This window comes from Pristis pectinata, chromosome 11, assembly GCF_009764475.1.
Source record: "Pristis pectinata isolate sPriPec2 chromosome 11, sPriPec2.1.pri, whole genome shotgun sequence".
Lineage (NCBI taxonomy): Eukaryota > Metazoa > Chordata > Chondrichthyes > Rhinopristiformes > Pristidae > Pristis > Pristis pectinata.
The window spans coordinates 84,456,579-84,479,140 of NC_067415.1; the positions used below are offsets into that span (position 1 = coordinate 84,456,579).

Below are 22,562 nucleotides of genomic sequence, written 5' to 3' on the forward strand. Positions count from 1 at the left end.
TTTTATTTTATTCACTGCTGTCTCAATGCTTCAGGATTCTAGTAGACCCATGTGCTATTTATGTTTTGCTCTCCCTGTAGCTCATACAGAAAGGAACTAAGCTGGTGTTGGAGCAGGTTGTTACCTCCATTGCTTCTGTAGCTGACACTGCGGAGGAGAAATTTGTCCCATATTATGACCTGTTTATGCCCTCGTTGAAGCACATCGTGGAAAATGGAGTACAGAAGGAGCTCCGGCTCCTGAGGGGAAAAACAATCGAGTGCATCAGCCTGATAGGCCTTGCTGTTGGTAAAGATAAGGTAACAATTTATTAGAACTTCTGAAACTTTTCTGCTCAATGGTGGTGTTCAATCCATTAACTCTTGTGTGCTTTGCAGTTTATGCAAGACGCCTCAGATGTGATGCAGTTGCTTCTAAAAACCCAAACTGATTCCAGCGAGTTGGAGGATGACGACCCACAGGTACATTGACTTGTGCAACCCTCTGTGATTACAACGGAGAATGTGCTTAAATCTCCTTCAGCAGAGCAAAACATCCTGAGGTTTTATTTTCAGTCTAGCTTTTGATTTTGAAGTTTGTGGGTTCAAGACCTACTGCAGAGAGGAGTTTAGAAGTACAGGTAGTTCTGCTATAACTCGTGTTTACATAATGCTAATTGGCTATAACACAATTGATGGATTAGGGAACATTATGCAGGCCACATTGGTTATAGTGCGATCACAATCAGGAAAACATGTTCAAGTCCATGCTGTGAAGGCAACTACAGCCTGTTCTGCTATAAAGTGACTTTCTACAACAGGAGGTTTCTTAGGAACATAACTACTGTGTTATAGCAGAACTAACCATGCAGATTGTCTGGTTGGTGGAGTATTGAGGGAATCCTGAAATGTTGGAGGTACTATCTTTCAGATGTGATATTAAATTGAAGTCCTGTCTACTTCCCTGCGGAAGAGCAGATGTCCTGGAAGTATTTCTCTCAATCAATATTTTTATATAGACAGAATCAATTGCCTTGTCACTATCACATTACTGTTTGGGTGGGGATCTAGCTGTGCACAAATTGGGCACAGTTTCTTCTATTACTACAGCAACTACACTTCAAAAGTGGCTGTAAAGTGGGATTTTGGATTCAGATTAGTTTGTCATATAATATGACCATACAGTGTAATGAAATTCCTTGCTTGCATTAAGCTCAGTAAACAGTATACATGGTAATAATAAAACGATCAATACAGAAAGTGCAAAACAATAGAATAGTGCAAACTGAAGTAGTGCAAAAAGAAATGCTAAAGTAACAATAATGGAAGAGGTGGAATTGAGAGTCTGCGTGAAGCACCATCGGGAAGGGGATGTGAAAGAGGTGATTGGTTCAAAAGTCTGATAGCAGTGAGGAAGCAGCTGTTGAGTCTGGACACCTGGGCTTTCAGGCTCCTGTATCTTCTCCTAGAAGGTAAAAGGTACAAAAGGGACAGTCTGAAGGGGGATCTGATGGGTTCTGTACAAATACAAGCCATTTCCTTTTGATGCACCTGAGATTTTGGGACATCTGGTCAGTGAAGCAGGATTTGAAGAGCTGCTTAAAGGAGGAATTGGAGTTAGTGGCTTGGAGATTTTATGATATCGGGAGCCCAGGTAGTTGGGAGCAGAGCCACAATGGCCATTGAAATCAGTGATACTTGGGGAAAATGCAGGTGGGGCAAGGGAAGTCTGTAGTGCCATTTGAGAAGACAGGTGGATATTTCTGTTTTTAGAAAAATATTTGAGTCCCACTGGGCTGAGGTGGGGCGCCTTTGGAGCAGTGTGGGTTGGTGAATAGAAGAAAGTTTCTCGAGCGGAATTTGCCTTTTGAAGCAGACAGCATCTCGGAAGAAGACTGTCTGTCCCCATTGTGCCTACGCATTCTCCAGTACCCTCTGCTTTTTTTCCTCATAGCCCTTAGAGTATTTAAATTCTTCAATCCACTTCAGGCAGCAACTTAATATCGTAGCAACTGCCTGCGTACTTGAAAAGTATACCTCCCTATGTGACCTCTGACTTATTTTATCTCACTGATATCTTGGATCTGTGTCCTCTGGATACCAAAATGTACATCTCCCACCCCCCTTAGTGAAAACTATTTCCACTTATTATTCTATCAGACCCTTAGAAGCAGGTTTGTATGAATGGAGGGTTCAACATTAGCTGACCGGGTAAGGTGTTTGGTTTGCTGTATGGTGCCAATAGGGAGTGCTGGTGTTAACTGTGGTGCTGTAACTGGAGTTCCTTGACAATGTTTTGAGCCCTTTCATAAAGGTGTCTTGAAACTGGAATGAGCAAATTATACTTTTCACTATGACCCTGCTCAATGTGGGAAGAGCTGCTAATGCATGATAAATACTGCAGTAATAATCCACATATTTACAAGAAGCTGATTTCTCTTGAGTAGAAGGAAATCCCTTTTAAAATCAAAATTACTTTCAAGCCTTTCACCAACTAATTGATGTGGCTTTATAAATAAAGCTAACATACATTTTTCTTTTGTAGTCGTTAAACAACTTGATAAGATTTGTGCATAGATTCGTAGAACATTGATTTGCTGTAAAACCATTGCCATTAAAATTCCTACCATTTTTGTTTAATCTGTGTGTGATAGTGTTTGTTTACAAATCTGTGAGTACATTTGCATTACTATTGATCTGTTATGATTAATGGTGAGGGGAGAGAAGAGATTTTAAACTCGGTCTATTTTTCTCTTTCCAGATTTCTTACATGATCTCTGCTTGGGCAAGAATGTGCAAGATCCTTGGCAAGGAGTTCCAGCAGTATCTTCCTGTTGTCATGGGACCATTGATGAAAACTGCTTCAATTAAACCTGAAGTGGCCCTCTTGGATAGTAAGTATAAATGACACACCTCCCTGTTATCTTCCATTCTAAATACAGCTTATGGCAGGGTTCCGTTCCCGTGAGCATTCGTAACCTGAACAGTGTGTAAGTGGGAAATACGGCCATGGACAGAGTCCCTACCTGGCAGACGATACCTGCAGCCCTGCAGCAGCTGGCAAATCTACCCTGCCGGTCTCCCAAATGCTTGTTCGTATGTACATAAGTTGAGCGTTTGTAAACTGGGGAGGACCTGTAGATACAGGGGAGAAAGGACTGTAGATGCTGGAGGAACTCAGCAGGCCAGGCAGCATCCGTGGAGAAAAGCAGTCCTGAAGAAGGGTCCTGACTGGAAACGTTGACCGCCTGCTTTTCTCCATGGATGCTGCCTGGCCTGCTGAGTTCCTCCACATCATTGTGTTTTTCACCTGTAGATATATTTTTGAGCTTTGTTCAAAGCAGGCCAACATCCATTTAATTACATGGTTTTCAAGTTCTTGCTGTTCACTGAATCATAATTCTACAATCTCTTCAAAATATTTGAGGAACTCAGCAGGTCAGGCAGCATCTATGGAGGGAAATAAACAGTTGACATTCCTCCAGCATTTTGTGTATGTGTTGCTTCCAATTCCAGCATCTGCAGAATCTGTTGTGTCTTCAAAATATTACTATTTCAATAAATGTGTCTGATTTAAACTTAATGCTTACTAGCTACACTTTATGTGGCACTCTTTTTAAATACCAGAACAGCCCTGGTGAATATTAATCCAAAACTTGGCTTAAGACATGTAGCCATCTAGTTGGTGTTGTGTAGTACAGTACAAGATTCCACAAGTTCAGAGATCCCAAGTCCGTTCTGATTCTTTCTTTTGCTTCACTGGTCCTGTTCTGTGAGGCTTGATCTACCTCTGAGATGGGATCAGCATCTTGGGGGTGGATTAGTGGTTCATCTGGAATAATTACTCCAATTTCACATTGTGGTGGAACCTTGTGTCTGTGCGTGTTCACTGAAGTAAGGATTGGGTTTAGTACTTTCACCCTTTCTGCATTCAATTCAGTGACACCTGGACCCTCATCTGTGTACATAATGTTAAAGTTGTATATTATCTAGTCAAATGTGAGCTTTGGGTGCTAATAGGCAACTCTTTTTTAAAAAAAAAGTCCTATTTATATGTTTTAATGAAAAGTTTCACATTTCACACACATGCCTTTGTTGATAAGTAGCAGTGACACATTAACAGATGCTATGCATAGTCATAAAATTATACAGCATGGAAACGGGCCCTTTGGCTCAACTCTTCCATGCTGACCAGGTTGCCTATCTGAGCTGGCCCTATTTACCTGCTTCCGGCCCAAATCCCTCTAAACCTTTCCTATCCGTGTACCAGTCCAAATGTCTTGTGTTGTTATTGTACCCACCTCTACTACTTCCAATGGCAGATAGTTCCACATATCCACCACCCTCTGTGTGGACAAACTTACTCCTTAGGTCCCCTTTACATCTTTCCCCTCTCACCTTAATCTGTGCCCTCTAGTTTTAGACTGGGGGAAAGGTCTGACCATTCACCTTATCTGTACCTTTCATGGTTGTATACATCTCTATAAGGTCATCCCTTGGTCTTTTACTCTCCAGGGAAAAATACTTTATAGCGTTGATGTTTATAGCATTCTTGTAGCACAAGCTGTAACAGCATTTCAGAATCAGGTTTCTTATTACTAACGTATGTCGTGAAATTTGTTGTTTTACGGCAGCAGTACAGTGCAAGGCATAAAAATTACTATAAGTTACAAAAATAAATAGTGCAAAAGGGGTATAATGAAGTAGTGTTCATGGACCGTTCAGAAGTCTGATGGCAGAGGGGAAGAAGCTGTTCCTAAAATGTTGAGTCCCCGATGGTAGTAACGTGAAGAGGGCATGTCGTGGGTGGGGAGGGTTGAACCTGTGATGGAGCTGGCTGAGTCTACAACCCTCTGCAGCCTCTTTCGATCCTGCGCATTGGAGCCTCCATACCAGGCAGTGATGCAACCAGTCAGAATGTTCTTCACTGTACATCTGTAGAAACTTGAAGAGTCTTTGACATACCAAATCTCCACAGACTCCTAATGAAATAGTCACTGGCGTGCCGCCTTTGTGATTGCATCAATGTGTTGGGCCTAGGATAGATCCTCTGATCCCCTTTCCACTGCTGACCCCTCAATGAATATTGGTGTGTTTTCTCCTGACCTCCCCTTCCTGAAGTCCACTTCCTCCTTCCTGAAGTACCATTTTGAGGCCAAGGTATTTTTTAACAAATTGAATTAACAATTGGGAACAAATTCAGGAGAGCAGAGGGTTTCAAACATAGACTAGACAAAATATGGAGGCAGTCACAATGTTTGCAGAGCAATGAAATATACTTTAGTTCAAGAGCACTTGCACAGTTGTGAATCATCATTTCTGTTCTGGAATGAAGGTCACATCAGCTGAAGAAACTGGTGGCTTTGAAACCCAGCAAAGTTAGGTTCTGCCCTGCTCATTAGCGTCTTCAGTTTGCAAATTAAAATTCTGTTAAAATTAAAACCAAGTATACAGACTTTGCATTGGAAGTCTGTGTGGCAAATGGCTTTCTGGTGAATTGATAAACCAAGGTCCCGTCTGCACACCTCCTGCCCAGGTGGGTATAAAAGCTATTACAGCAGTACATTGAAGAACATGAGTCCAAACTCATGACCTAGAACTTATTATTTGTTGGAGATTTAACTACTGCATTTTTACGATGGCACTTCAAATATTTCATTGCAGAGGTTTTTTGGGCATTCTGAGGTCATGAAAAGTGAACTGGAATACACTTCTGCATAAAACAACCTGAAATGGGTCAAATAATCATTTAGCTTGCATTGAAGTTCTGTCATGTTGAAATTGTGACAGGGCTGTACAAGGCTAGCTGTACTTCTGAAGTGTATGCATGATTGTGCTCTGCTTTTTATTCCGTCTTTTTTTTAGCCTCAGATTTGAATAACATAACTTCAAATGAATGTGCACGTTGCAGCTTCATGTGCAAGTTATTAGGCAAGCTTTACAAAGCACATTTTTTTTATTATTAGCACAAGATATGGAAAACATGAGCGAGGATGATGGCTGGGAATTTGTAAACCTTGGCGATCAGCAAAGTTTTGGAATAAAAACTGCAGGTCTGGAGGAGAAAGCAACAGCTTGTCAAATGTTGGTAAGGGCTAATTTAATTATCTCACTAACACAGTTCTTGATAAACAGTACTTAGTTCAAACCAAAGTGGTCTGGTTATGTATGGTATATAATGAATTATAATAAAGTACATTGTAAATACTGTGGCATCAAGGACAAATCAGAAGCTGGGTATTCTGCAGCAAGCGAGACGTCCTGGGTCCTCTCCAAAGGCCTTTCCACCATCCATAAGGCACATCAGGGGTGTGATGGAAAATTCTCCATTTGGATGAGAACAGCTTCAGCAAAACTCCAAGAAGTTCAACGCCATCCAAAACACAGCAGGCTGCTTGACTAGTACGCTGCCCACTATTCGAAATATCCCTGTTACTACCAGTGTACAGTGGGTGCCATCTGCAAAAGGTACTGCTGGTCATCTCAAGTTCTCTGAGAGGACCCTCAACCACCCCCCCCTCCCCCCCCCAAAAAACTCTCTTACCAAGAAGGGCAAGGGAATACCACTTCCTGCAGGTTCCCCTCCAAACAGCATGCTATCCTAATTTGGAAATATGTTGCCAATCTTTTATTGTCACTTGAAGTCCTTCCCTTTGGGAGTACTGTCTCCAGAAGGTTTGTATTATACAAGGAGATGGCTCACCACTTGTCAAGGCAGTTAGGGATGGGTATTTAAACTCTGGCTTTCCCACCAGCATGTCCCAAAAAATTAATTTAAAAATGCTGCGTATTCTTGGACTTGTTAAGCCAAACATTGCGTAGAATGTAGAATTCATGTTAAAGTAAACCAGTTTCTTTATTTCTAAAATTATGCTTTTGTTCATAATGCTAGCGCTGTAAAGCTAAATGGACAATTCAGATGATTTCAGTAATTCAGGCAAGGACGATAAAGGATGTTATAAAATTCATAAAATGGTTTATCCCAGTGAATTAGGTGATTCAAAAAAAGTATAATTGATTCCAACACCAACTACTTAAGATGTCATTTTTTTAAAATGTTGGATGGAAGGTGAAATGATCTGCAGTTGTTTGATGGTGAGTATTTGTCACACAGCTGGATACCGTTATATCTTTCAGCATTCCTACTCATGAAATCAGTTTTGCTGTTGATGGGGTTTGTCCATCCGATGATGATCTGAGTCACTTCCCATTGCAAATGAGTTCGTTAAAACAGTCAGCTTGCAATTCAGACACTGAAATTAAAATGGTGAATGTGCTTTGTAGTGATTGTCCTTCCAGAGAGTAACTGTCAACAAATTGCAATCTATATCCCTAGGTCCTGCTATGCAAAAGAGTTGAAAGAAGGGTTTGCTGAGTACACTGAACAAGTGGTGAAACTGATGGTGCCGCTCCTTAAATTTTACTTTCACGATGATATCCTTTCATTCAAAGCAATCTTATGTAATTTGGAAAAATATTTCACACCATGGGCACTCAAATGAGGGAAAAGTCCTTGTTGCTGTTTAATGTAATTTGCTAAAGTGTCATGTATAACTATGGCATAGTTTGTGTCTGAATGTTGTGTTAAATGCTTTAGGTGGTTCAATCACTTCTGTAAATTGGTAAATGGTTTATTATTGTCACATGTACTGAGGTACGGTGAAAAACTGTTTTGCATGCCGTCCGTACGGATCATTTCATATTAGTACAAAGGAAAAGCAATAACAATACAGAGTTAATGCACAAGCAAAATACTGTAGAATCAGGAGACCTGAAAATAACTGCTAGAGATATTCAGATGGTTGTGCAGCTTGTGTGGAGAGAGAAACCACTAACATTTCATATCAATGCCCTTTCTTCAGTAACATTTTGATAGTTCTATAATTTAACGCAATGCAGATGTGAAAATAGTATGAGTCGTACTTTTTTTTAATATATAAAAAACACGACTTGGAGAGAAATTCCTATCTTCCAGTCGTCAGTTTGCAGTGGGTAATGAAATGAAATTACTTTGTAGAATCATTTTAGCAGTAGGTTCAATATAGGACCTTGCAGGTTGATGGGTAACTGGTGTATCAGCAGACTCGGCACAGAAACAACTACCTGTCCAGTCAGTGCAAGTGAAGTGCAGAGTGGTAAACAGAGCTAGGAGAAGTCCATTGCTGAATGGTGGCATGGTGATTCTCATCACATTGCACAAGTATTGGAGAGGTGCTAAACAGGAGAGAATTCAGAATTGGAGGTGCACAGGAAACTTGGGAGTCCTAGTGCAGGATTTTCTCAAGGTTAACCTGCAGGTTGAATCGGTAGTAAAGAAGGCAAATGCAATGTTAGTATTCATTTCAAGAGAACTTGAATATAAAAAGCAAGGATGTAATGCTGAGGCTTTGTAAGGTGTTGGTCAGACCACATTTTAAAGTTTTGAGAGTAGTTTTGGGCCCCATATCTAAGGAAGGATGTGCTGGCATTGGAGAGGGTCCAGAGGAGGGTTACGAGAATGATCCTGGGAATGGAAGGGTTAATGTACAAGGAGCATTTGATGGCTCTGGGCCTGTACTCACTGGAGTTTAGAAGAATAAGGGGGGGGATCTCACTGAAACCTATCAAATATCAAAAGGCCTGGATAGAGTGGATATGGAGAGGATGTTTCCAGTAGTGGGAGAGTCTAAGACCAGAATAAAAGGGTGTGCCTTCAGAACAGATGAGAAGGAATCTCTTTAGCTAGAGGATGGTGAATCTGTGGAATTCATTGCCATAGACGGCTATGGCAGCCAAGTCATTGGGTATATTTAAGGTGGAGGTTGATAGGTTCGTGATTAGTAAGGGCATCAAAGGTTACAGGGAGGAGAATGGGGTTGAGAGAGAAAAATAACTCCGCCATCATTGAATGGCAGAGCAGACTCGACGGGCTGAATGGCCTAATTCTGCTCATATCTTATGGCCTAGGTTACAAATACCTATAATTCTATTATGAAAGATTGACTTGGCTGGGATTGTTTTAAAATGAAGTAGCTGGAGGGGGGGAGGGATATAATAGGAAAGATTGGCTTGGCTGGGATTGTTTTAAAATGATGTAGTTGGAGCGGGGAAAATATATAATCTTAAAATTGAGAGGTTTGATGCAGGGGTTTTGAGCGGAAACCCTGACAGTTCCTTTCCCAGCTGATTGTATGTTGAGACCGTAAAGAGAATTAGGATTAGTCATTGGAATAGGTCATTAGTCTTGGAATGCATACTGGCTTCCTCCTGTGGCATTATATTTCCACCACTGGGTGTTTAAAATGCTGTACGGTATGTTTCATCTGTATCGGAGGCTGGTTCTGGGCACTGCACTGTAGGGAAGACATGGAGGCTTTGGAGAGGATGCAGCAGAGGTTGACCAAGGTGGTTCCAGGGATGAGCCACTCTGTAGATGGAGAAGCTGGGGTTGTCCCTTGCAACAGAGGAGGTCACAGGGGATCAGAGGTATTTAAAATCAAAGTGTTAGGCAGGCTAGGACTTTATTCCTTGGACCATAGGAGCCTGAGGGGTGACCTTATAGAAGTGTATAAAATCATGAGGGGCATAGAAAGGGTGAATGCAAACAGTTTTTCCCAGGGAAAGAGAATCAAAAACTACAGGGCATAGGTTTAAGGTGAGAGGGGCAAGATTTAAAAGGGGCCCAAGGGGTACTGTCTTCATGCACTACATGGAGTGAGCAGCGAGAGGAAGTGGTGGGGGGGCTCAGGTGCGATAACATTTAAAAGACATTTAGACAGCTAAATGGATAGGAAAGGTTCAGAGGGATATGGGCCAAATACAGGCGAATGGGGCCAGTTTAAATAGGCATCTTGGTTGGCAGGGATGAGTTGGGCCAAAGGGCCTGTTTCTGTGCTGTTACCCTATGGCTATGCCTCAGTGACTAAGTGTTAAGGCAGTAGATGAGAGGAACTATTCCATTGTAGAAGGAGCCAGAACAAACGGCATGGAGGGGTGACTGGCAAAAGAGATGAGGTATAAAACGTCATAATGAGTGTTGGGCCTGGATGGCCAAGACTGTAGTGGAATAAGGTTCAATTGTCGCTTTCAAAGGGATCCAGGCAGATATCTGGAAGGAATTAACTTGCAGGGATGGGGTGGAATGCGGCCAGCCGGATTGATGTTGATAGAATGGGTACAAACTCTGGGCCAAATGGTCTCCTTGCATGCTGTGATTGTTCTTTTCAAGATACTGTTCAGTTTTCCTTAACAGTGAAACGTGTTCGTGTTGCTGCTGCGGAATCAATGCCTCTGCTGCTGGAGTGTGCGCGGGTCCAGGGACCCGAGTATGTGACACAAATGTGGCATTTTATGTGTGATTCTCTCATCAAAGGAATTGGTACGGAGCCAGATTCTGATGTTCTCTCTGAAATTATGCATTCTTTTGCAAAGGTAATCTTTTACACCAACTATTTAAAAACAAAACTTTCACACTGTTATTTTTTTTCATAAGAATGTTTGGTTGCTGCTAAGTGATTCCTATCCAATAGAATTTGCTGATATTGCCATCTGGCTGAATTAGTTGTCATTTAGATTCATAGGCATACAGCACGGAAATGATTCCTTAGGCCCACTGAGTCCATAATGATCATCAGCCACCCATTTACTCCAATCCTACACTAATTCCACTTGTCTCTCCCATATTCTCACCAAGTTCCCCCAGAGTTTACCACTCACCTACATGTCAAGGGCAATTTACAGCTGCCAGTTACCCACTGAAGTGGGAAGAAGCTAAGGTTCCCCAGGGGAAACCGGCATGGTTACAGGGAGAACGTCCAAACTCCGCGCGTGTACACAGGTCGGGGTTAAACCAGGGTCTCTGCTGCTGTGAGCCAGCGGCTCCACTGATCGTACCAATGTACTGCCTGTTTGATTCTTGTGGGTTCAAGTTTGGTACCGGAGATGAGAGTCCAAACATCTATACATCCGTGCAGTATGAGAGTCTGCCTCACTGCACGAGATGGGTGTCTTTCAAATGAGACTTGAGCTGAGTCCCTGTTTTGCGTTCTCAAGGGGGCATAAAAAATTCCAAAGTCCTATTTTGAAAAGCAGAGGAGATATCCTGTCGATATTTAGTCCCCAACTGACAATGCAAAAGAACAGCTTAGGGTGATTACTATATTGCCTGTGGGAGCTTACCGTTTGCAAAATAAATGCTGCATTTCTTAGAAACAGTGACCGCATTTCTTAGAAACAGTGAACCACATTTCTAAATTAATTCATTGGCTATGAAGCTCTTTGGGTATCCTGAAAGAGACACGAAAGGCTATAAAAATTCGATCTTTCTAAATGTTGCTATTACTGACTTTGCTTAGGGCAATTTACTCTGGAGCAGGCAAAACATAGTGCAGAGTACAATGAGTGACATTTGGCACAAAACATAATCCCTGCACTTAACCAGGGTTGGAGTTGCTTCCTTTTGCAATTTCTTGCTTACCTGCCTTCAAAGATGAGTAGAGATCAAGCAAGTCTTGACTTCTCCAAGGTGCCAGATATTTTTCTGGATCATCATGTTTGGTGCTGAATTTGCCATTCTTTATGTGTAAACAAATGTTGATTCCACATGTTAAAAAGCATTCTGGTCATGAACCCACTGTCTGCTTGATCACTTTCAAAGAAAAGCTTAATGCCTTTTGGGCTGGCTTTGCTGAATCCAAATAATCCCCAGCCATGGGAAAAGGATGCTAGGTATATCTAACTGCCAAATGATTTGCCGCAAGTGCATGTGCGGGGAGTGATGCAGAGAGGTGCTCGGTAACAGAGCTGGAATGCGAGAAAGCACAACAAAAGACACCCTGTCACTGACATCAGGCTGCTTTAGACACAGCAGCAAGAACATTACTTAAACCACTTAGTTGAACACTGAAGTGAGTTGAACTACACAGAGGCATTTTGTCTGTGGTCTGTTCAAAATGTTTACCAGCCACTCCACACAGGGTCACCAACACCCTTCTTGCATGTGAATATCTTGTGCTTTCCATCCCAAATCTGACTACAGTACTTGAGTCTTTATTGATCTGCTCCTTGCACTTTTCTCTCCTCTGCTCTTTAGTGCATAGAGTTGATGGCGAGAAGGCTGCTTAAACAAGGAGCACCTCGAGGAACTGGGCAATATTATGAAAGGGAAATTAGAAGAACACCGTTCAAAAATCAAGAACTGAGACAAGGTAATATATAGTTGCTGCTTTCGTAAACTTCAAGGCAGTCTCTTGCAAGAGCCACACTGTGGTTTCCTCATGTCATTTGTAACCTTTCACTTGCTGTCTCATCTTTCTGTCTATGTGCAAATGTTTAGTTGTAGGTTTATGTTGCAATGTAATTGGTGACTTTTTTTCCTTTTAGCAAAGAGACAAGATGAAGACTATGATGAACAAGTGGAAGAAAACTTGCAATATGAAGTAATATCTGTTTCTTTATTGTGGCTTGTTAATTCATCTTAAACTTATAATGTTATTATTGTGACAAATTTACTTGCAGAAAGATAATTATTCAAGGTCTTTTGTATTTGACTATTATGAATGAATTCAGATGAATTTAAATTTGTGTTATGTAACTTATCTGGTTACAGGATGATAGTGATGTTTACATCTTGACTAAAATTTCGGACATCTTACACTCAATGTTCAGCTGTTACAAAGAGAAAGTGCTGCCATGGTTTGAACAGATTCTCCCTCTAATAGTCAATTTAATTGTAAGTTTAAAACAAAAAAAGATTCAAGACTGGTTCCAGTTTTCCCAATGTTCTCAAGCTAATGAATCCTTTTCCTCTCGGCAGTGTCCGCACAGGCCATGGGCAGACAAGCAGTGGGGCTTATGCATCTTTGATGATGTAATTGAGCACTGCAGCCCTACGTCCTTTAAATATGCAGAGTACTTCCTGCGGCCCATGTGCAGTATGTCTGTGATAACAGCCCTGAGGTCAGACAAGCAGCAGCCTATGGAGTGGAGTTATGGCTCAGTTTGGTGGCGAGAATTACAGGCCGTTCTGTACTGGTAGGTTCAACAGATTGTTTTCTTTGTACAGATGAACAGATAGACTGAGTGAGGTTAAGCCAGAGACCTTGTATGCAACACAAGCTCTTTAGCTCTGCACTTTGTTCTTGCATGAGGTGATGTACTTTTAAGTCCAGTAAGCTGCAATGACTTAGCACTGATATATCAGCCAGGGTCTTAATTTATGAACACACCATGAGTTGTTAATCCATGTCTGTCTGTTACCAGCACTCTCTATCAAATTTCACCTCGTGCCTCTGGGGAAGGGTCAGAAACTCGATCACTGAACTGTAGCAGCCTGCTTCAATGTTTAATTTATGGTGTTATAAAATAGCAGTAGATTGAACTGGTTCCATAAATGGATAACTTTGTCTGAAACATCTGACCACAAGATAGATTCTGGCCATTGAAAGCCGTTAGCAGCCTTATTCCATAAATTATTATATATTTAAACACGCTTATTATTGATGTTTCTCTGTAACCTTATTCAATGTGTGATTTTGTTTTTGTTAATGTAAGTATTTCTTCAGTGTACGGGAAAGGGAACATGTTTTAAAAGTGGCACTGTGTAATTACAAATTCTAAGCAAACTTATCCAACATTGCAACCGAAGTCCCTTGGACTTGTGGTGCCATTATACAGCATAAATCTGAATACTGCAATCAAATTTGATCTGTTTTCTCCCCTCGACCACCACCCATTCCCCTGAAAGTTCAGTGGGTAAAGATGTTTCCACACAGGGATGAAATGGATTAAACAGTTTTTTCCAACCAAAATTCTCCTTTCTTGATTCAAGTGACTGGCTATTGCAACCTTGCAGAATGTTGCCACAAACAATTTTGTTGAAGATTAGATGACATTGCTTAGATCCCCATGCATCCTATAGTATTAATGAGTAGAAGCTTGTCTGTGCTGTATTTATTCTGTGGAAAAGTCCTGTAGCCAGAAAAGAACTATTATGGATAAGTGTGGCATGGAGGAGGAATTTCTTGTCATTGGTCTATTTTATATATGTATACTAATGTTACTGAAACAAGAACTTGCTCTGTCATGTTTCCTTTTAAACTTTGGTCTTGCAGAGTTTTGAAGTATTAAAGTTTTAAAGGTATTATTAGGAGTTAATAAAGGTGCAGATATTAAAGTTTTTGGTTACCAGTTGAAATCTTTGTCAAATACCATTGGGTCTAATTCCCACACGGAGGGCTGGAGTTTCTCTGACATCTATTGAATGCACTCAAGGCAGCAGATGAACTCTGTGGTTCTGGTGATTGAAGTTGAAGCTTCGATCCATACTCTGCTAATGGCGTGCACAGGTGGGCAGTTTGAACGTGTGGATTGGGTGTGTGACAGTCCCAACCTTGGGTTGTTAGCTGGGCCATGCTGGGTGTTTTGGTTTATCATTGTCATGAGTACCGATATGTAGTGAAGTTTTTTGTGCGTGTCTCCCAAACAGACATTGCCATACAGAATTACATCACATAATAAAAAGATAATGCAGAATGTAGTGTTGCAGGTACAGAGAAAGTGCAGTGCGGGTAGTCAAAGTGCAAGGGCCATAAGGAGGTAGATTGGGAGATTGAGTTCATCTTTGCACTTGTATGCATCACTGTGAACAAGGGTTAAAATTGGCAATTAAATCATCTGCCTGCATCATCTTGAAAGGCATCTCCCTTGATAAGCTCTGACCCCTGTGGATTCTGGAGAAAGCCGGCTGTTTAGGATTAATAAATGTTAATTTCTCTCTTTCCCCAATAGAGGCAATCCCGCTCCTGGTCGGAGTTATCCAGATGGAAGGGTCCAAAACCAAAGAGAATATTAACGCAACAGAAAACTGTATATCTGCTGTCGGGAAGGTCATAGAAGTGTCGACCAGAATGTGTAAATGTCAATGAGATTTTACCTCACTGGCTCTCTGTGGCTTCACTGCATGAAGACAAAGAGGAGCAGTGCACACTTTCAGTTATTTGTGTGACCTTATTGAAAGGCAAGTTCTCCATCTCAATGTAATCCCAAGCAGTATGAAAAGGTGAAGGAAAATATCCAAGGCTATCGGTGGGGGGGGGGGGGGGGGGGGTGGTATTGGGGAAAAGGGTCAGAGCTTTAAAACATGGAACAGGTCCTTCAGCCTACCACCAACCTCTTGCCTACACTAATCCCATTGTTCTGCTTGCTTCCCCTCCACTGATTCCCGGCTACCCACCTACTCTAGGTGAAGCTTAGTGACCAATTAACCTGACAACCAGCACATCCTTGGGATGTAGTTGGTTTATTATTGTCGCGTCTACCAAGATACAGTGGAAAAACTTTTATTTTGCATACCATCTATACAGATCATTTCAAAACGCAAAGTACATCGAGGTAGTAGAAAGAGAAAAGCAATAACAATGCAGAAGTGTTACACGGTTACAGAGAGAGTGCAGTGCAGGCAGACAGGAAGGTGCAAGGGGCCATGATGAGGTCAAAAGTTAACCTTCAACGTACAAGAGGTCCGCTCATGTGGGATAGAAACTGTCCTGAGCCTGATGCTATGTGCTTTCAGGCTTTTGTAACTTCTGCCTGTTGGGGGGGGGTGGGGGTACTGAAGAGAGAATATCCAGGGTGGGAGGGGTCTTTACTGAGGCAGCGGGAAGTGTAGACTCCAAGAGTCCATGAAGGGTGGCTGGTTTTCGTGATGGACTGAGCTGTGTTCACAACTCTCCAGTTTCTTGCGGTCACGGGCAGAGCAGTTGCCGTACCATGCCATGATGCTTCCAGATAAGATGCTTTCTGTAGTGCACCTGCAAAAATTGATGTGTGTTGTCAATGACATGCTGAATATCCTTGACCTTCTGAGGAAGTAGAGGCGCTGGTGAGCTTTCTCGGCCATTGCGTCTCTGTGGTTGGACCAGGACAGGCTATTGGTGATGCTTACATCTAGGATGTGGGAAGAAATGAGTAACCGGGGAAACCCACGCAGTGAGCAAGGAGAACACATAGGTAGCACCAGGGGTCGGGATAGAACCTAGATTTCCAGGGGCGTGAGGCAGCAGTTTAACTACTACTGCCCCAGGAACAAGGGGACAGGCACTAACTTCAGCTGTGGCTCGGTGAATGCTGTTCTTGCCTCTGCGTCAGAGTTCAAGATTTTAAGCCCCAATCAAGACTTGAGCCCCAAAATCTAAGCTGATACTCTAGTACAACTGCTGAATAATAGTGCACCAGGAGAGCAGTCATCTTTTGGATGAGACATTAAACACTAGAAGCCCCTGTGCTCTCGACTGGACGTCAGATCCCAGGGTATTTGGAAGAAATGTTGATGCCTGGCCAATAATATGGTCAAGTCATATCTGGTCATTTTGCACATTTGTTTTAGTTTGCTGCACACGGTCTAAAGCCACGTTCCCATATTACAGTCATGAATGTGGAACTGACACAGACCTTGGAGGAAACTTCCAGTCAGTCATGTGGGAAATGCTCCCGTTATCCTATCCTTCCCACTACTGATGAGTTCAAGCTCCTTTTAGTTTAGTCACAGGATGTGTGCGTTGCTAAGTTACTCTTGAGAAGTTGTTGGTGGTGAGTCACTTCCTTGGACCACTGTAGTTTCGTAAGATGAAAGTATTCCTGCATTTCATTGTGGGTTTTGATACAACTGAGCTTCTTGCATCAAAAATAAATGCTGGAAAGGCTCAGCGGTCGGGCAGCATCTGTGAAATCCCTCACCCCACCTTCCCTGCAACTTAAAACTACCTTGTTTTCTCTTTCCCAGATCTGATGGTGGGTCTTTGACTGGAATGTTAACTTTTTTTTTCTACCAATGCTGCCTGACCTGCTGATTGTTTCCAGAGCTTCCTGTTCTTGTTTGATTTCCAGCATCTGCAGCCCTTTGATTTCTTGGGTGCCTCGTGGGTCGTTAAGTGTCCATTACACTGGTGGGTCTGAAGTCACATAAAGACGATCGATAGGGAGGCAGATTCTTTCTCTAAAGAACATTAGTGGGTTTTTATTACAATCCAGTAACTTTATGGTCCCCAGTCAGCAAATGTGCTTAGTGGCAGTCATTGCAACTTGCTGGTTAGCCCAGGTACCTGGAATAGCAGGGATGGTGTGAGTGAGCAGGATGATATGAGAGTTGTCTGCCTGCTGTGTAGCTGCCTCAGTACTGCATATTCCTGAGTAAACCTACAGATGGTGCTGCAGCCCAGTGTCTCCACGTATTGTGGAGAGCCTGTGCAAGTTACTTTCCTATCCTTAGCAAGTGTGACACCTAAAGGATCCTTGATTTAGTCAACAAAACCTGAACACACAAGGCATCAGCAGCATACATTTTTACTGCCTTTAACAAAGTAAATGCCAGCTGCAGCTCACTTGGCTGTGCTTTGAGTCCAAGTCATAGTTTCAAGTTGCACTCCAAAGACTTCAGCATAAAAATCTTGTTTGCATTCCAGTCCAGCATTTAGTGCAATATTGAATATCATTTCTATCTGCTAATATAGAAACAGAAGTACGGCACAGGCCCTTCACCCTAGGACATCTGTGCTGGCCATGATGCCAAAGCCCACCTGCCTGCACGTGGTCTATATCCCTCCATTCCCTGATGTTCATGTGTCTGTCTAAATGCCTCAAGCATTGCTGTTGTATCTGCTTCCACCACATTACCCTGGCAGTGCATTGCAGGCATCTACCACTGCTTTAAAAAAAAATTGCCTTGCAAATCTAAACTTATCCCCCTCACCCTAAACCTATGCCATCCTTCTCAGAAAAAGATTCTGAATATCTACCCCATCTATGCCTCTCAATTTTATATACTTCTATCAGGATGCTGCAGAGAAAACAATCCAAGTTTCTCCAACTTGAAGCTAATATGGTCTAATCCAGGCAACATCCTGGTGAACCGAACCTGCACCCTCTCCAAAGCCTCCACATGCTTCCTATAGTGTAGTGACCAGAACTGCACACACTTCCAATGTGGTCTAACCAAAGTAGGCTGCATTTGAGTATAACAAGAGAGAGTATGAGGTTACTTGAGGCCCAGTCTGCACACTCAGGCGGATACTGATGAGTATTGTCTTGAGGAGCAAGGGGATTGTCACTGAAAAAAAGATTGTGATATTTTTGCTGTGTGTAAGCTGGCTACTGTGCTTCCTATTTCACAATGTGTACACTTCAAAAAGTACTTAACTGACTGTAAGGACGTTGGGATGTCCTGAAAGGGATGTGAAAAGCACCACAGAAATGTAAATCTACCTTTAGTTAAAAAAAAAAATTCCCCAAACAAAATTTGGCACTGAGCAACATGAGGTGTTGGGACTGGTGACAAAAAGCTTGGTTAAGCACATTTAAAGAACATCTTCGGGGAGAAGATGCGAATTTCCAGAGCTTGGGTCCAGGCGGCTAAATGCCAGCCCAGAGGGATGTGCAAGAGGCCGGAAGTGGAGGGTCATGGAGTGCTATTAGGCTGTTGTAGGTTAATGTTGGGGAGACAGGCTTTGGGAATAAAGACATCTTGAGTGAAAGTTGCAAGGGTTGAACAGCATTTTGGAAGCAACAGCACAAGGTTAAAATTTGTTATTTCACTAATACTTCGGTGAATTTTTCTATTTCTGAATTGAAAATCTTCAAGAAATTGAAGTTTAACAATCCACTGATTTCACAAGTAAAATCATTGTTGTTGTTTTTATTTTCCACCACAGTAACAATCCAATTGTGCTTGGCCCTAATAATTCCAGCCTTCCTAGAGTGTTTGCTATCATTGCTGAGGGTCTTGCTAATGAAGCAATAAAGAATGAAGATGCCTGCAGCAAAAGACTGGCCAATGTAATCCGACAAGTACAGGTAAGTGTGTCAGAACAAATTGGGGGGGGGGGAGGAGAACAAGTTGTAGGAGATTATTAACTGAGGGACTGCTTAATTTTGATGTGGTTCAGTGAATCTTTCTTTGATGCGAGTCAGAAGGGTGTGGGTTCAGGTCCCATACAGTGACTGGAACTTCAGTCCAAGTCGACATTGCAATACAGTCCTGAGGGAGTGCTGTATGGTCATGGGTTGCAGTGTTCCAGATGAGATGTTAAAATGAAACTCTGTGCAGTCAGGTGAACATAAGATCCCATAGTACAAAAATGAGCACGGATTTTCTCTCATGCGCCTTGCTGATGTTTAACCCTCGCTTATCAGATCAGCTGTCTGCTTTATTAGCACATTTGAGGGGGGAGTTTGGCCCCCCCCCCCCCCCCCCACTTCAAGGAGAGTGACTTGTACAGGCAGTCCCTGGATTGTGAGCACTCAACTTGTGAACATCTGTAGGTATTAAACGAGCTCCCATAATATTATTAAATTCAAAAGTGACGTGTGTACATGCATTTGTTCCTGTGACAGCAGAACTAGTCCCCTCCCCCCTCCCCTCCAATAACATAGGAGTGTGGTTACCACTTTGAGTGATCTTCCAATTTATGGACAAAATAGACTTATGGGCGTCTGTAAAAATCTGAACCCATTCATTACCCGGGAACAACCTGTAACATGATCAGAGACTCCTGAAAGAGGTGTGGTGTTCCATGGAATTACAAGTCTTCTCTCTTTGAAAGAGCTGGTGAAATGTCTCCAGTGTGTATTGGATCAGCTTGCTGAGATGTATTAATTGTGCAACATTCAATGTTTGAGATGTTGCTTGGAAAGTGTGTCCTGTAACTGAAACGTTACAAACACTATGACCATTTGGGTTAACTTTTTTCTGACTAATTTTTTTTATTGCTTGGTATTGGTTTATTATTGTCACTTGTACTGAGGTACAGTGGAAAAACTTGTCTTGCAAACCGATCGTACAGGTCAATTCATTACACAGTGCAGTTACATTGAGTTAGTACAGAGTGCATTGAGGTAGTACAGGTAAAAACAATAACAGTACAGAGTAAAGTATCACAGCTGCAGAGAGTGCAGTGCAATAAGGTTCAAGGTCACAAGGTAGATTGTGAAGTTTAATAGTAGCACATGGTGCACTTTACATTTTGAGGGCAGTTCTTGCCTGATGAGAGGGTAAGTGCCCTGACAGTGTGGTGCATCTACTGAAGAGCCCCTCTTTCTTTTTATTCCAGGGTTCAGGGACTCTGTGGACTGAGTGCATGGCATCGCTGAATGAAATACAGCAGGCAGCAATACAGAATCTGTTGGACACTGCTTGAATGGCCTTAAATACTCCAAAACATGCAAAAATCATTCATGATTTGTCCTTTACTCCCTCTTCTGTGAGAGAACTGTTGTGTGGGTCACTTATGCAGACCGCAGTGAGTAACAGGAAGCTCTGATTCAGCGCACGTTGTGTATTAAGACTGCTACAAATTACAGAGGAATAACTTCACATCCCACCCTTACAGCACTGATAGTTATTTTTCTACTTTTGTCACAAGAACATGGCACAGTTGTGGTCAGTTTAAACAAAAACTGTCTCATCAACCATGACTATTTTGAAACGAGTTGCTCTAGTATTGGTGTGCATTAAACTGGTAAGATATTTCTATACATCTAGTATTGTACTAAATAGTGTGGCGATTGGTTTCCCTCCCCACCCCTCACCCAACCGAGGTAAGCAATATATTCTCCTGCCTGTTAAAACTGCGGCATGCAAGATCTCTCATCTATGCTATTGTTTTGATGATCCTGCCCTCTGTTTGCTGTCCTGCAAACGATTCTGAAATGTGAAGTCCTTCAGCGTATCCAGCAGTACCTCAGTCCAATAAACAATGATGCAATGTGAATCCATGTGATGTGCGCCTTTATTAACTTGAACATGGTTTTCATTCGATGCCCTGTTGTCGATGAGACAAATCTGCTCACCAGTCAGGTGATCATCTTCAATTATTGCAGGATATTGCTTTCCTATGAGCTTCAGACAGTGCTAATTTGATTCCAAGACTGGGTGTAAGAAATGAGATCAGGGTAATCCAAAGACAATTTGTCTTTGGTCTCCTGCTTTATTATGCAACTTCAGTGTGGCAGTAATACAAGTTGAATTATTAAAATTGTCTGGTGTTTGCTGATTTGCATTACAAAGGTGCACAACTTGTCTCTGAACCAGTGCTTTAAATGATTTTCATTCACATATTGCAATATCAATCCCATTTCCATCCCAGTGGGTGTTCTGTGTGATATACCGATCCAAAACTACGAAGCAGTGACATTTCGCTCTTTAAAATAGAAAGTTTTGATGCGGCACCCGAACTTTAGAGTGAGGATTGCATGGCTCTAAGCTCCCACTGCTAAAATACAGATAATGGCGCTGTGTTTGGTGCTTAAGTATAAAGTAAGTTTTAATTTTTGACACTTAGATGAACGACATGTTTGCAAAAGCTGGCTGACTTAACTTCCCTAACAAATAACTTAAGGCAAAACTAAATTTAGCAAAGAAATCAAAGGAATCTTTAAAACTAGCTGATGGTTTAATGAGTAACGGCAGACAACTAATAGCTGCCGTGGCAGTATTATGAACTATTTATAGTTTCCCAGATATTTTCATTCCATTTCCCCTTACTGCTAAACATTGGGTTTTATTAACTTCTGTAGAAAGCAGTTCTTCTCGATGTAATTGTAATTTCAGAATAAATACAATGCAAAACCCGTCTTGTTCCAGTAGTTAGTTTTTCTTTGTGTTTGTTAAACAGGTAAGCATTTTAGATGTTAAGAATGGGGGAGAAAATGCATAAGACTTGGTATTCTGCAATGTTATCCCTTGTGGAATGTCCCTTGGTTTCTCCATTTCCTCTATTTATCACCCTTGATATCTTTTTATTCTGTCCCCTTCCCCCAAACACACCTTCTTATGCCACTGGATGCCCCCATCTCACTGGTACCTCTCTCTCAGCCCTCACCCAATGTAGCTAACACTATGCTGCTGCAACCAAATCTCTGCCAGTATTTATAAGGTTGAAATTGCCATGTTTTGGAGGGTATTTTAATTTGATTGTGACTGTGATAACTAAATGTAGTATTGAGGCATACAGATCTGATCACATCAGTGTGGAGTGGGACAGGATGCCAGCCTTGGTTACCTATTCCTCCAATCCTCTAGTAATCCAACAACAAAGTACGTTTCTGAAGAATGGATTGGGGATTGGTTACAGTGAATCCCACTGATCTAGTAGCTGGTAATATTACTAGAACTGGAGTACCACAGTTGTGAACAAGCCTTAACCTTCCATGGAACTATTGGGCAGAGTTATTGCCTTTGCGAGGAGGAAAGAATTTAACTCTGACGCTGAAAAAATTGATCCGCTTCACTGAGAGGTGCCATGATAGTGTAAACCTGATGTAATTAACACCTCTGTACAATTCATCTGTGTCCACAAAGTAAAATGGATACCTTTTACTGTTAAGAATATTGGATAGCCTTTTCAAGAGCAGGAACTCGCTGTGAAATACATCAGTTAAATTAGTCATGGAGAGATACAGGCCCTTCAGCCCACTGAGTCTGTTCTGAACATAAACCACCCATTTACAGTAATTCTACACAAATCCCTTTTTATCCCATCAACTTTCCCAACCTTACCCCCCCCCAAGATTCAAGATTCTACCACTCACCCACAGTGGCCAATTAACCTACTG

General features: G+C 41.9%; 1 protein-coding gene across 1 annotated transcript in view; it reads left to right on the plus strand.

Annotated features, from left to right (window-relative positions):
* kpnb3 (karyopherin (importin) beta 3) overlaps positions 1 to 21,578 on the plus strand; it is a 51,642-nt gene extending 30,064 nt beyond the window's left edge. Inside the window, 19 exon segments of the mRNA XM_052026298.1 lie at positions 81 to 299; positions 378 to 461; positions 2,740 to 2,872; positions 5,945 to 6,068; positions 7,318 to 7,412; positions 10,216 to 10,388; positions 12,049 to 12,066; positions 12,068 to 12,136; positions 12,139 to 12,163; positions 12,339 to 12,394; positions 12,565 to 12,687; positions 12,772 to 12,883; positions 12,886 to 12,936; positions 12,939 to 12,989; positions 14,745 to 14,848; positions 14,850 to 14,931; positions 14,934 to 14,973; positions 18,662 to 18,803; positions 20,060 to 21,578. Coding sequence (XP_051882258.1) covers positions 81 to 299; positions 378 to 461; positions 2,740 to 2,872; positions 5,945 to 6,068; positions 7,318 to 7,412; positions 10,216 to 10,388; positions 12,049 to 12,066; positions 12,068 to 12,136; positions 12,139 to 12,163; positions 12,339 to 12,394; positions 12,565 to 12,687; positions 12,772 to 12,883; positions 12,886 to 12,936; positions 12,939 to 12,989; positions 14,745 to 14,848; positions 14,850 to 14,931; positions 14,934 to 14,973; positions 18,662 to 18,803; positions 20,060 to 20,146 — 1,788 coding nt within the window. The 3' untranslated portion in view covers positions 20,147 to 21,578.
* The last annotated feature ends 984 nt before the right edge of the window (positions 21,579 to 22,562 follow it).